This window comes from Bubalus bubalis, chromosome 17, assembly GCF_019923935.1.
Source record: "Bubalus bubalis isolate 160015118507 breed Murrah chromosome 17, NDDB_SH_1, whole genome shotgun sequence".
Taxonomy (NCBI): Eukaryota; Metazoa; Chordata; class Mammalia; order Artiodactyla; family Bovidae; genus Bubalus; species Bubalus bubalis.
Genome location: NC_059173.1, coordinates 28,459,956 through 28,474,447, shown reverse-complemented (window position 1 = coordinate 28,474,447; position 14,492 = coordinate 28,459,956). Strand labels below are relative to the sequence as shown.

General features: G+C 40.5%; 1 protein-coding gene across 4 annotated transcripts; it reads left to right on the top strand.

Moving 5' to 3' along the window:
- Positions 1-343: 343 nt before the first annotated feature.
- Positions 344-13,868, top strand: ZNF140 (zinc finger protein 140). Of its 4 annotated transcripts, XM_025267954.3 has the most exons (5): positions 344-750; positions 1,083-1,135; positions 2,669-2,795; positions 4,406-4,504; positions 11,896-13,868. In XM_025267954.3, exons 2-5 carry the CDS (start codon positions 1,127-1,129, stop codon positions 13,062-13,064), a joined length of 1,404 nt encoding a protein of 467 aa, XP_025123739.2. In that variant the 5' UTR covers positions 344-750; positions 1,083-1,126; the 3' UTR covers positions 13,065-13,868. The 4 variants fall into 4 exon arrangements, with proteins under 4 accessions (XP_025123739.2, XP_045019067.1, XP_025123741.2 ...); XM_045163132.1 differs by having other exon boundaries at positions 345-1,135; XM_025267956.3 differs by lacking the exon at positions 1,083-1,135 and having other exon boundaries at positions 346-750.
- Positions 13,869-14,492: the final 624 nt, after the last annotated feature.

Below are 14,492 nucleotides of genomic sequence, written 5' to 3'. Positions count from 1 at the left end.
TTCTTTCTTGTCTCTAATCTTTTTTCATAAACTGTTCAGCTCCACCTAGCATAAGGTTCCCTGATTCAGTGGGCCTAATCTCTCCTAACCTTCCCATCTCAATACAAAGCTTCTCGCCCTACCTCCCATCCCCTCAGCCCGGAGCTCTGTCAGAGCTTAGTCCTGTGTGTGTGCTCGGGACCGAGCTGTCAGCATGGGGAGGAACAGAGCTTTCGGGGCTCCCTCTGGAGCTTCAGGGTAGAAGCCCGGCTGCCGCCTCTGCTCACGCGGACAGCTCGCCAATCTGGGCTCGGCTTGGGGACGATCGCCGATGGCCGCCCCGACCGCGGTGGTTGAGCTGCCACACCGGACTCCAGGGTTTGGGAGTCAGAGTCCCTCAGGTAGGAGGGTCCTGCCACTGCCGCCGTCTGGACTGTACGTCTTGGAAGCAAAGGCAAGGGCTGCAGTCGATTCTGGGAACAGTAGTCCAAGCGTGGATGGCTTGGACTCAGGCTGAAGCCGCAGTGGACCCTGGGAAGTGTAGTTGTTTGAGGCCCCGTTCACCTTGTGGGCGCGGGGCGTACTGGGAGTTGTCGTGTGGGGGGCTCTCTGCCCGCGAGGCGCGGAGGCCGCGGTGGGTGCTGGGAAGCAGAGCTGTTTGAGGCCTCGGCCTGGTCGCGGTCGGTGGCTGAGGCTCCGGAAGGGGCAGTTTGCGGGACTCTGGCTCGGGGCCCCCGTTGCAGAGACAAGAACTGTCCTGTACTGACCGAGGTAGAAGAAGGGCCCGCCCTGCCCGAGCCGGCACCCGCCGGGGCTGAGGTGACCAAGGGCAGTGGCCTTATCCCGAGCTCTGGAAGTCGTGGCTGCCCAGCCGGCAGCGCGGAGGAGATGCCCCAGCTGCGGCCCCGTTAAAGGCTGCGGCGCTGCAGCCTCGGGTCCGGCCCAGGCTGGGTGCCCCTGCCGCGGCGGGGAGGGAGCTGTCGTGGACGCCCCTGATCCTGCGTGACGAGGGCGGTGGTTGCGGAGCGACTGGCCCCCAGCCCGGCCCGGTTCGCCCGCACGGCGCCGCGGGCAGTGCCTCAGCTTCTTTCTCTCCCCGCCAGCTCCGCCCTCCACGCTGCGTTCTCAGCCGGCCCTACCCTGAGCCATGTCGCAGGTAAATTGTGTTTCCTTTCTTCTAAGTGCAGCCGTGTTTACACAGGCTTTCCTTCTCCTGTAACCCCTACCCCTGTACCTGCCCTGCCTCCCTCTCTTGTGCTTGAGAGGACGTGAGAGGGTTCGCTGAGGGCGCGGCGCTGGGGGCGCTGTCCCGATGTGGGCGGGGTCTGAACGTAGACCTGGCTGTCCCGTTCTCCTTTTGCCAAACAAATTGGGTGGAATGAGGAGTGCTTTAGGCTTCTCTCTCCCGCTGCCGTTCTTTCACTTATTCGTCCTGTTTTTATTGATTATTTTATTGTTATTATTTTATTGATTGTTTTCGTTGAGGCTAAATGCTTGGCAGGCAGTTGTGCTTCACAGAGGTGGGGGACAAGAAGGCCAGCCAGTCCAAATTATTCCGTCTGGATGCAGTTTCATTTCTCTGTCCTGCTTTGTTTTCATGCTTGTCTCCAAATCCAGAGGCTCTCCAACTTTTGCTGGGAGTCCAGTTTCCTTCTGTACTGCAGATCCCAGTGCAGTATATTATATTAGGAAACAGCTTCCTTTATTAGCCAATAATCTATAACAAGTTATAGGGACTTGAATTTTTGTTTTTAACTGTAAAATATAACTGTCATACCTCTGGAACTGTTACTAGTTTGGGACTTTTAAAAATCCCGTTCATGCCTAATGGCTATGTGGATCACTCCAGTGTTGCAAAGCAGGGGCTTATTATTCCCCCAACCCTGAGGGAAAAAGCTTTAGGTTCCACCCTGGAATGTCCTTATACTTTAGTCTTTTTTCTCTTGTTCCGTGACTTTGCTGAAATTGTCTCCAAGTTTCACAGCTATTTCTCAGAAATGGGGATTCCTGGGATAAACCTGGGTGTGTGTCCCTTAAACAGGTGCTGCTGCTGTATGCTACAGCCAGTAGTGACTATGAAGAAATTTTTGTCAAATCATTTTAAAATGTTGTTGTTGGTTTAGTCACTAATGCATGTCCAACTCTATGCAACCCCATGGACTGTAGCCTGCCAGGCTCCTCTGTCCATAGGATTTCCCCAGGCAAGATTAGTGGAGTGGATTGTCATTTCCTTCTCCAGGGGATCCTCCCGACCTGGGGACCGAAGCCATGTGGCCTGTGCCTCCCACATTGGCAGGCGGATTCTTTACCGCTGAGCCATCAGGGAAGCCCCCGCTAAAGTAGGCTGGTATTAAGGAAAATATACATCCCCTATTAAACATAAAGGGATTGTCTTCATTATTCATAAAATGTTGTGAGATCTTAAGAATGTTTACATGTTGTTCACATGTACAGTCACAAAATTATAAATTATCTCAGGACAAAGCATATTTTTTTTTCTTCAACTATACAATAAAACAAAACAGCTAAGCTCTTACTTATATTCTTAATAATAACTCAGAATACTGAAAACTGTCACTGCACTACTTACGTACACTGTCCACCCTCCACAGTGGACTCATTTCACTCCTTGATCAGGGCCTTTGGGAGCATAGATGCTGGTTGTACAGATGTATGTATGTCATTTCAGGGGTCAGTGACATTCAGAGATGTGTCCATAGACTTCTCCCGGGAGGAGTGGGAATGGCTCCAGCCTGCTCAGAGAGATTTGTACAGACATGTAATGTTGGAGAACTATGGCCACCTGGTGTCACTGGGTAGGTATTTCCTCTCATCTCCTCTCATGCAGAACTTGACCTTTAGGATGACTGTTGTGAATCTTGATTATCTGACTGAATATTCCAAAGGAATGAAATTTTTTTTTGTTTTTTGTTTTTTCTTCCAAGAGGAGGATTATAACTTCAACTAGTGTTGTGATGCCGGGGTCCAGCCCCGGTGGATCCAGGGAATTCGAAGTGGGGACGGCGTCGGCGAGATCAGAAAACAACTGCTTAATTAAACGTTTATTAAGGATATAAAGAGTGGTGAAATAAGGATAGCTCAGCGAAGAAATTCAGTGAAGAAAAGAGGCTGAATAAAATTCCAAAGCAGGGAATTTATGTCACCTACGAAGGCCACAGGCGTCCTCCCATTCTCCCGAAGGAGAGGAGACACGAAGGCCTCCCCGGTCAGATCTTAGAAGCCCAGGCAAAATTAGTAGGCTTGACGAGCTTCCCCGCCTCAGAGGAAAATTTCAGCTAGAAGGTTAAAGAAAGAACGACATGGGGAGACCAAATTTCGGTGAACAAAAGGGCGTACTTTATTTTCCAAAGTAGTTTTATACCTTAAGTTGTGCATAAAGGATAATGGGGGAAGGGGTAGAGTCATGCAAGGACAACAGTTCCTGATCCTAATCGAAGCCAGGCTTTCAAACTTATCATATGCAAAAGTTTAGGTGATTTACATCATCTTCTGGCCAGGAGGCCTGTTAACATTTTAAGAAACTTATTTTTCTCTAAAGGTGATTTTTCTAAAGTCAGGCACCAGCCTCCAAAAAAGCATTGGATAAAGTTGCATTCCTATAGGGCAAAGGTGAGGTGGGCTCAATCAAGAAAAGAATTAACTCAAGGGTCCAAGGTTACAAACATTGAGGCTACTACTTACATTTCTATACACCCATTATATCAATCAATACACTGCCAAGGACACAGTAGGTAAGGGATATGGAGACTTAGCAGCAAATATTGGCCCAACAAGTGAAAAACCCTTCACCAATACAATTTCTAATCAATCTTTTAACTACTCAAAGGAATCTGTGTTTAGACAGTTTAGAACATCTCCTGCCTCTCACAGTTGGGAGGCTCTGAACAATCACATGTGGCCGGAAAAACCTATTCAGGCAGGCTAGAGGACTTCCAAAGGAGTTTGTAGGTTGAAACACTGTCACACCCAGGAATTATTAACTGGAGCTGTAAGCTAACTCTTTTTTCAAAGAGAGGTAGTGGGGGACAGCCCCCTATAAAGTCAGAGGTGTAGGTGAGAGGGCAAAGCAGAAAGTAGGCAGACTCTGGTTTTGGGGGTAGATGCTCGAGAATTTCCAGGGGGACTCCTGAGGCTCGATCCCACCTTTGCGTATGCCGAGCCTCCTTCCTCATGACCTTTGCCATGGGCGGAGTTCCTCATGCTGGCTCCCAGCAGTGATAGAATTCTAGTTGAGCTATTCCAGATCCTGAAAGATGATGCTGTGGAAAGTGCTGCACTCAATATGCAATATGCCAGCTCCCAGCATTTTGACATCTTTCATATTTATATCTGGCATTTCTAATAATGGCCTCTTTTTTGGTAAGGATTCAAGGACTAATTTTGAATGTATTTCATTTTCCACAAGCAGGTCTTAACATGTCTAAGCCAGATGTGGTTTCCTTATTGGAGCAAGGGAAAGAGCCCTGGCTGGGGAATGGAGATGTAAGCAGAGAGCTGTTTCCAGGTGAGTGAGTGAGAAGCTGGTAATGAAGTTTTTTAAAATAACAACCCAACCAGTCAGTGAGAAAGCAGTACTTTTTTTGTATGTTGGATAGAAAGTTTTCCTTGAAAGGTACCAGAGATACGGGAGGGGACTGTGAGGTCTTGCCCATGCAAGGGGATCACTTCACACCTACCTACCTGTCTGCCTTCAGTTCTCTTCTCATCCTTTTTCTCACTTTATTTCTCTTCTCTTTCTTTTCAAAAATTGGCATATGTGCTTTTATTGTCTTAAGTTAAAAGGTGTATATTTTTTCCTTTATATTGCTGTTCTAACCCTCTTAAGTGATTCATTATGCTTTGGTTAATTAATGGGTTTATTCCTTCACTAATATATTAACAATATTTATTTTTTAATCTCATTAAGACTTTCTCTTAGGTAGTATGCCTCAGAGAGTAGAAGGCATGGCATAGTGAGATAGTGGGTCTGTAAATAACTTGGTTAGAGGTCCTCAAGTTGGCAGTTCAACAATGAGAAGAAAGGAATTTCCAGTTGGTGTTAAAAACCTGGGTAATTCAAATAGGGATAGTAATAACAGAAATAGAAAAGACAGAAAAAGTGTCAGTTTTTGAGAAAATGTGGTGAATTAGTTTGAGATATGCATGGTGTGAGTAGAGGACGGTATTTCCAAGTAGAGAGGTGCAACAGACTACTGGAATATGTCTTAGAAAAGAATTCAAATTAGGAATGTAAAAGTGGGAATCTTGTATTAAGAAGGAAAAAATAGAAGCAATGAGATTGATTGAGAAGGGCTTTGAAAGCCTTCTTCATGTTACGTTGAAATAAAATTGCTGGTGAAGCTCTTTAAAAATCAATATGGCCATGCTCCGCCATTTAAGATTCTGACATAGACGACCTTTGGAGCCTAAATTGTATGTATTTATGACAATTTGCATAAGTTCTGTAGTTGATTCTGAAGCCGACCTCTATTGGAAATATACTGGCCTTTAGAGAGTGGTCCTCTGGAGATAACAGGTGAACATTTACATTTAAAGAGAAGAAGCTAATGGAAGGACTAGTGACAGGACAGAAGATGCCTTGAAAACAGAGTTCTGACTTTGAGAGCAAGACTTTCAGGAATAAGGACATGGAAAGAGAGTCCCGTATGGCTGAAAGTCACAAGGTGGGACAAGTGCCCAGAAACTTCCTCATCAAAGAATGAGTTGAATAAAAAGCCTCGAATACCACTACTTTAATATAGCTCTTGAAATTTTTGTGTGCTCCTTCCAGTACCCCTTTTTTTGGCGAGTTAAATTTTATTTGGGGCAAAATGAGCACTGCAGCCCGGGAGACAGCACCTCAAATAGTTCTGAGGAACTGTTCCCCCATAACTTTTTTGAAAGGTAAAACAGCTCACAGAAATAAGGCATAAAACATAAACATGCAGCTTAAATTATTATAAGACACCCATGTAACTACCACTCAGGTCAGTAAACACAGAAGTCCTGAGTCCCTAAGAGCTCTTTGGGTGCTCATCCCAGTCACCCCCCACTGCACCCCCTGCAAAGGTAATTAATTTTCTTTAATGATAGTAACTTCCTTGGTTTTCTTTATAGCTTTTTCAACTGTTTGTGTCTCTAGTCACTAGTTTACGTCTGTAAACTGTTTGTGAACTTTTTATACAGATAATCATAATATGTATGTTCTTATTTATTTCTCTCAAAATTATTATAGTATTCAGGTATTTTGCATATTGATCTAGGAGTTTGTTTCATTGTACAAGTAGATACAACCCAGTTTATCCATTCTGTTATTGACAGCTTCTTGGGTTATTTGCAGTTTAGGGCTGTTGTAAGTAACATTGCTGTTGTCCTTGGGTCCTGGCACATCCTGGCACAGGGTTCCTGTGGTTTATATCTAGAACTGGAATTGCTAAGCCAGAGGATAATGTACCTCTTTCACATCATTAGATGATGCCAAAATGTTTTCCAAAGTGTTTTTACTGACTTTGCACTCCCACAGACACCATAAGTGAGTTCCTCTTGCTCCCCATGTTTACCAACACCATGTACTATTAGATATCAATCTTCACACCTGTCAGGAGATAGCACACCTGTCAGGAGTGTGTGCAGTGGGAGCTTAATATAGTTTAAATGTGCATTCTACAATTACTGATGAAGTTGAGCACCTTTTCATATGTTTATTGAGTATTTTTATAAATTTAAAAAATAAGTATAAAATTATAAAATAATTTATAAATTAAAATTTTTATAAATTTACCCTCATTTATGAAGTGCCTCTTAGTTTTTGCTCATTTATTGTATTCCTTTCTTGTTTTGTAGGAGTTACAAATTTTGGATACAAATCCTTTGCAATTCTATTCACTTCAAATATCTTCTCTTACATGTGACTTACTTTTCCCCTTAAATCCTCTTTTAATGAACAGAAATCTTAAATCTAGTGTGGTCAGATTCATCAGTCTTTCCCTTTATGAGGTTTTTTTTTTTGGATGTGTTTAAGAAATATTTCCCTACCATGAGGTCATGATGATGTTTTCCTAGATTTTCTTTTTTAAAAGCCTAGTCGTTTTGCCATTCACATTTAGATCCATGGTTCACTTTGGATTTATTTTTGTGTGTCACATGACTTAGTGGTCAATTTTGGTGTCTTCTTTGTTGTCTTCCATTTCTCAAGGTACCATTTACTGATATGTCTGTCCTTTCCTTCACTGGTTACTCATAAATTAAGTTTTTGTGTCCTGGGTAGGAAGAATCAATATTGTGAATATGACTATACTACCAAATGCAATCTACAGATTTGATGCAATCCCTACCAAATTACCAATGGCATTTTTCACAGAACTAGAACAAAAAATTTCACAATTCATATGGAAACACAAAAGACCTCGAATAGCCAAAGCAGTCTTCAGAAAGTTAAGTTTTTGTGTATGTTTCTGGGTTCCCTATTTTTTTTTCTATTTTTCTATCTTTGCATAAATCAATACAGTCAGTTATGGATTTAATACTGGATAACATTTGATTGTATTTGCCTCACCTCATTCCTTTTTTTGCTGAATAATGTCATTTACAGACATCTTGACACTTCACTATATAGTACTTCATTATCATGTATAAAGTATAGAGATATTTTCTATACAATTGGAATATTTTCACATCAGAATAACAGTTTTCCCTAATTTTGTTTTAATGCACTATCCATATATAAATGACTCATAAATGTGTTTATAACTGGATTATCTTTTCCTTGTGGGATGATGAAATATTCCTCTATGTCCTGTAACTCTGAGTTGTAACTTTTTTTTAAATATTAAGACTTTGGGTCTTATTTAAATCCAGTTGAGATATTAACTTTATTTAAGCAGGCTGTCAATATGGATAAGTTCTAACCTGTTTTCTCTGTACATGGTTCCAACGACAGTCTGGTTTTCAAAGCCTTTGCAGGTCTATTTTATTTGTCCCCATAAGCACCTCTTAGTGGCCTTTCTGGAACTTAGACAGTAGGTTCAGCTTTAGGTATGCTATTTAGGGTTAGATCCATGCATGCACAGCTCAAGGATGAGCCCAAAATTTCATACACAACTTTATGAGATCACTTTCTTGAGCTCCTTTTTTCACAATCTCCCCTTTCCTTTTTGGCTCCCAGGGCCCCCTCTTTCAGGTCTTCTGGATAGAAAGTAGACCTTTAGGTTCCTCTTTGCACTTCTGTAACTTTGTCTGCCTCTGTAGCCATGCAACAAGGGGATGGAGAGAAAAAACAGGGTGAGGGGTATTACCCCTGTACTCTTAGGACCATAGGTGTTTCTGCTGAGGGAGGAAATGTTACCCTGCCTTGGAGTGTTAATTGCCTATATGGCCATCCCTGCTGCAGCATGCTTTGAGTTTGAGCAGAAGAGAATGGGAAATGAACAAACAATAAGATTTCTCTGTATGGACCCCCTTTCCCATTTATAAGACAGAAATAGAGGCTTCTCTTGGAGCTCTTTACCTGTTGCCCAGTTCTTGCTTTCAGGTTGCATTTAACTTTAGGCCTGGAGAGAGTGGAGATGGGAAAAAATACAAGAAACTCACCACCAGTTGTGTTACTTTGTGTTCTGACTTCCTTCTGCAGTCAGCTTGCTACCATTTACCCTTTTAGAGTGCTCAGCTAGCTCCTTTATGCACTGTTGATGGTTTTCACTTGTACTTAGTGGGAGAGCAGTCAGAGTGTACTTACTCCATGTGTACACGCTGGGAGCCATGCATATTTTACAAGTGAAGGGGAAAAAAAAACCCTCAGAGTTACAGCATGCATAAAGATCATGCTAATAAAGTGAGAAGATGAGGTTCCGTTTAGATTGAGCAAAAGTATAAAGTGTAGGAGGAAAATGGTGAGAATTAAGGATGGTTCTGGGAAGCACTGGTCAGATCATGCAGGTATCTTACAGGCCGTATTAATGAACTTAGAGTTCATCCCTAGGCTAACAGGGAGTCATCCAAAGATGTTAGGCTGGCGAGCACTTCAGTGACATCCTTCTGGCTGAAGTCTGGGAAACAGATTTATTGGAAGCAAGCCTAGGAAACAGGATAGCCATTTAAGAGTTGTTTCCATAACCTAATCTAGATGTAATCATCACCTGAACCATGGAGGTGTCCAGGGAATGGAAGAAGGTATACAAATGGCAACAAAGTAAGGACGTGAACTCAGAAAGACCTGGTGATTGACTAGATAAATGACATGACGATGACGGGGGAATTGTGATTGACATCACTTTTTATGCTGGTGGTATTATTTCTTGGAAGAAAAAAAGGATGAGCAAGTTTGAAAAAAGAAAGATTATATCAATTTGTAACTTACTAAATTTTGGATCTTTGGGATACTCAAGTATATAAATTCAGTAGGCAACTGAATATCATATTCTAGATCTTAAGAGAGAGATCACAGTGCTTCTCAAATTTTAGTCCTCTGGATTGTTTTAAAACATACTTCCAGGCCCCTCTCCAGAAATTTTGAGTCATTAGGTGTGGAGTAGAACTCAAGAATTTACATTTTTAACAAGCTCCCGTGATACTGATACTGAGTTAAAGTACACTTTTAGGAGTTACCTGTACAGCTTCTCAAGATTTTGAATTTTCTTTGTAAAATCTCTGTACCCCTGTTGTTGAATGTATTCTTAAGCAACTTTTTAAAGTTTCTTTCCTAAGAAGTTATATTGCTTTTCTATAGGAATGCTAATGACTTTGTATATTTCTCTCTCTCAGTCTTTACTGTAGCATTTTAATAATATCTTAAACCTTCCCTGCAAATAATATAATGATTTTTCTATTAATTAATAAACTTTATTTTTTAAAAAAAGCAGTCTTAGGTTCACAGCAAAACTGAGTGGAAAGTACAGAGTTCCCCTGCCCATTCCCACCCTTGCTTGGTCTTCCTGACAACATCCACAGTATTACATTTTTCACAACTGATGAACATACCTTGACATATCAGTATCACCCTAAGTCCATAGTTTACCTTAAAGGTTCTTTCTTGGTGTTGTACATTCTGTGCATTTTGACAAATGTTTAGTGACATGTATCCATATGTTAGTATGATACAGAATAGTTTTACTGCCCTAAACATTCTTATTCTCTGCCTATTCATCACTCTCTTCTCCCAACCCCTGGCAACCATGGATCTTTTTACTGTTTCCATAGTTTTTCCTTTTCCAGAGTATCATATAGTTGAATTCATAGTATTTAGCTTTTTCAGATTGGCTTTTTTCACTTAATATTATGCATTTAAGGCTTATTCCTTTATACCTTTTCATGGTTTGATAGCTCATTTCTTTTTAGTGCTGAGAAATATCCCATAGTCTGTCTGTATCATGGTTTTCCATTCTCTTACTGAAAGACATCTTGTTTCTAAGTTTTGACAGTTATCAATAAAGCTGCTGTAAACTTCCGTGTGTAGGTTTTTGTGTGGACATGTTTTAATTATTTATGTAAATACCAAGGAATGTAATTGCTGAATTGTATGGTAAGAGGATGTTCCGTTTTATAGGAAACTGACAAACTTTTTCAAAGTGGCTGTACCATTTTTCATTCCCACAAGCAATGAATAAGAGTTCCTGTTGTTCCACATCCTTCCAGCATATGTTGTTAGAGAATCGAATTTTGGCTATTTTGATAGGTGTGTAGTGGTATATCATTTTAATTTACAATATCCTAATGACATATGATGTTGAGTATCTTTTTATATTCTTACTTGCCACCTATATATCTTCTTTGGTGAGGTGTCTGTTCATGTCTTTTGCCTATTTTTAAATTGGGTTGTTCATTTTCTTATTGTTGAGTTTTAAGAGTTCTTTGTATATTTTGGGTAGTAACTCTTGTCAGATATGTATTTTTGCAAATATTTTCTCTCAGTCTTTTCATCCTGTCTTCTTACTCCCTTGACATTGGCTATTTCAGAACAGAGGTTTTTAATTTTAGTGATGTCCACCTTATCAATTACTTCTTTCATGGATTGTGCCTTTGATGTTATATCCAAAAAGTCATCAATATAACTAACATCATCTAGGTTTTCTCCTTTGTTATCTTCTAGAAGTTTTATAGTTTTGTGTTTTACATTTAGTTCTGTGATCCATTTTGAGTTAATTTTTGTTAACAATGTAATCTGTGTCTAGGTTCATTTTTATGCATGTGGATGTCTAGTTGTTCCAGTACCATTTTCTGAGAAGGCTGTATTTGCTTCTTATGTTGTCCTTGCTCCTTTGTCAAAGATCAGTTGACTTTAATCATGCAGATCTGTTCTGCGCTCTCTGCTCTGTTCCATTTATCTCCTTGTCTAGTCTTGCACCAGTGCTGCTCTATACTGATTACTGTAGCATTACAGAAGTCTTGAAGTCAAGAGTCAGTCCTTTGACTGTTGTTCAGTGTTGTGTTAAGTATTCTAGGTCATTTTCTTTTTTGTATAAACTTTAAAGTCAGTTTGTTGAGATCTGTGAAATAACTTGCTGGGATTCTGATTCGAATTTTGTTGAATCTGTATACCAAGTTGGAAATAATTTTAAACTTCCAGAGTTGCAAATGCAGTTGTCATTTTCAAGTCATTCTGACAGCAAATAAAGTTTGAATAGAGGTGAGGATGATTAACCACCTATCCTTTACAATTATTTATCTTCCTAATAGTTTTGTTTTTCCCTCACCTTCAATTACTTATTTTTAGTCTCCTAATTCACCTACATCTTTCTTATTTAATGTCTTCTGAATTTCTGGATTTCTGGATATACTGCTCAGATTTCAAAGACATGACAACTATAAAAGTCATGCAATGCTAAGATATTTTTTTCAATGTAATTCTCATTTTAAAATGGAAGAATGACTTTTATGTTACTCAATACAAAAAATAAAAAAATATTTGTTTTGTTTTTTCAGCTTCAAAGTCAAATGGTGAGATCAAAGAGTTTTCTCCAAAAAATGTCATATTTGAAGATGATTCATCCCAGTATTTGATAATGGAAAGATTTCTAAGCCAAGGCTCTGAGTATTCCAGTTTTAAAGAAGGCTGGAAATGTGAGGGTGATACTGAGATGCTGCAGGGAAATCAGGGATGCATCAGGCAAATGACAGCTTCACATCAAGAAGCCCTATCTCAGCATGTGAATGTCAGTACTGTGGAGAGACCCTATGGATGCCATGAATGTGGAAAAACTTTCAGTCGGCGCTTTTCCCTTGTGTTACATCAGAGAACTCATACTGGAGAGAAACCATATGTATGTAAGGAATGTGGGAAAACCTTTAGCCAGATTTCAAACCTCGTAAAACATCAGATGATACATACAGGAAAGAAACCCCATGAGTGTAAAGACTGTAATAAAACATTCAGTTACCTTTCTTTCCTCATTGAACACCAGAGAACACATACTGGGGAGAAACCCTATGAGTGTACTGAATGTGGAAAGGCCTTTAGTCGTGCCTCAAACCTCACTCGACATCAGAGAATTCACATAGGAAAGAAACAGTATGTATGCAGGAAATGTGGGAAGGCCTTTAGCAGTGGCTCTGAACTCATTCGTCACCAGATTACACACACTGGAGAGAAACCTTATGAATGCATTGAGTGTGGAAAGGCATTTCGCCGTTCTTCACATCTTACCCGACATCAGAGTGTCCATACCTCCAAAACCCCCTATGAATGTAATGAATGCAGTAAAGCTTTCCGTTGCCACTCCTTCCTTATCAAACATCAGAGAATTCATGCTGGAGAAAAGCTCTATGAATGTGATGAATGTGGTAAAGTTTTCACATGGCATGCATCCCTTGCACAACATATGAAAATTCATACTGGAGAAAAACCCTACGCATGTACTGAATGTGACAAAACCTTTAGTAGGAGCTTTTCCCTCATTCTACATCAGATAACTCATACTGGGGAGAAGCCCTATGTATGTAAGGTATGCAATAAATCCTTCAGCTGGAGCTCAAACCTTGCTAAACATGAGAGAACACACACTCTAGAGAACCCCTATGAATATGAAAATTCATTTAATTACCACTCATTCCTTACTGAACACCAGGGAATTCACACAATAGACAAAACCTAAGAATGTATAGGTTAAAAAAAAAAAAGTAGTTAATGCCTTACTTTGACTTCAGTGAACTCTTGAAAAGAAGCCTTATGTGAATATGTTGTGATTAAAATGTGGTCTATGCTGTAGTCAGTATTCTGGAGAAAACCCCCAGGAATATTTGGGAAAGCCATTAATAGCTGCTCATTCTCTTTTGTAACAATAGAAGATGAAATCAATCAGTATTGAGAAGATTCTTCATCTGGTGGTGGTGGTGGTGGTGGTGGTTTAGTCACTAAGTCGTGTCCAACTCGACCCCATGGACTGTAGCCTGCCAGGCTCCTCTGTCCGTGAGATTTCCCAGGCAAGACCACTGGAATGCTTTGCCATTTCCTTCTCCAGGGGATCTTCCTGACCCAGGGATCAACCCTGCATCTCCTGCATTGCAGGCAGATTCTTTACTGCTGAGTCACCAGGGAAGCCTGTACTTTTTCCTGGAGATCAGAAAATTCATAATGAAGAAAAGTCAAACAAACACAATGAGAAATTTTAAAATACTCTTCCTAAGGGGGAAAAGCAACCCTATAAATGAACTTAACACAGGGTGACTTTCTTCAGTATTTCAAACCTACTGAATTATACTGGGGAAAAACCACCATTGTAATGAGTGTGGCAAAATCTTAGAGTTCTAAGAAGTTATACTGGACAAAATTGATGTGGGAGTTTTCTGGGGTTTTTTTTTGTTTTGTTTTGTTTTTAATGGGAATGTTTGTTTTGGCTTTTTTAAAAAGCAAATTCATAAAAGCTATGAATAAATCTTTTGATTTATAGTAAATTAAATGTGGTACTGGCTGAGTTTGTTTCTTCACAGCAAGTGTGATTCTGAAACTGCAACTATCACAATATTGACATCAAGAGTAGTGTGCTTTTGTAAACATTATAAAGATACAGAAGCATTTTTAGATATTTTATGGTTTTAACTTTGAGTCACAGTTTGGACCTAAGGTTATGATTATTCATGTTTACCCTTGAATCTGACTAGTTGTCTTAATCAGTCTGAAATAACTGTAAATAAGGTACATCACAGGAAAATGCCAAGGTTGTTTTCCTATTTTGCTCAAGAACATTTCTTTTGTAATCACATATTTGTCAAATCAATTGTGTTTTCATCTCCACCTATACCTGCCCATTCTTTATTCTCCCATTTTAAAGATTGTCTTATCTTTGAGGCATCTGACTGCTCCTTTTAAAGAACTTCTCTTGCATTTAGTACACGAAATACATGATTTAGCACTTGGATAAGTGCTTCATTCGGAGAAGGCGATGGCACCCCACTCCAGTACTCTTGCCTGGAAAGTCCCATGGACGGAGGAGCCTGGTAGGCTGCAGTACATGGGGTCGCGAAGAGTCGGACACAACTGAGCGACTTCACTTTCACTTTGCACTTTCATGCATTGGAGAAGG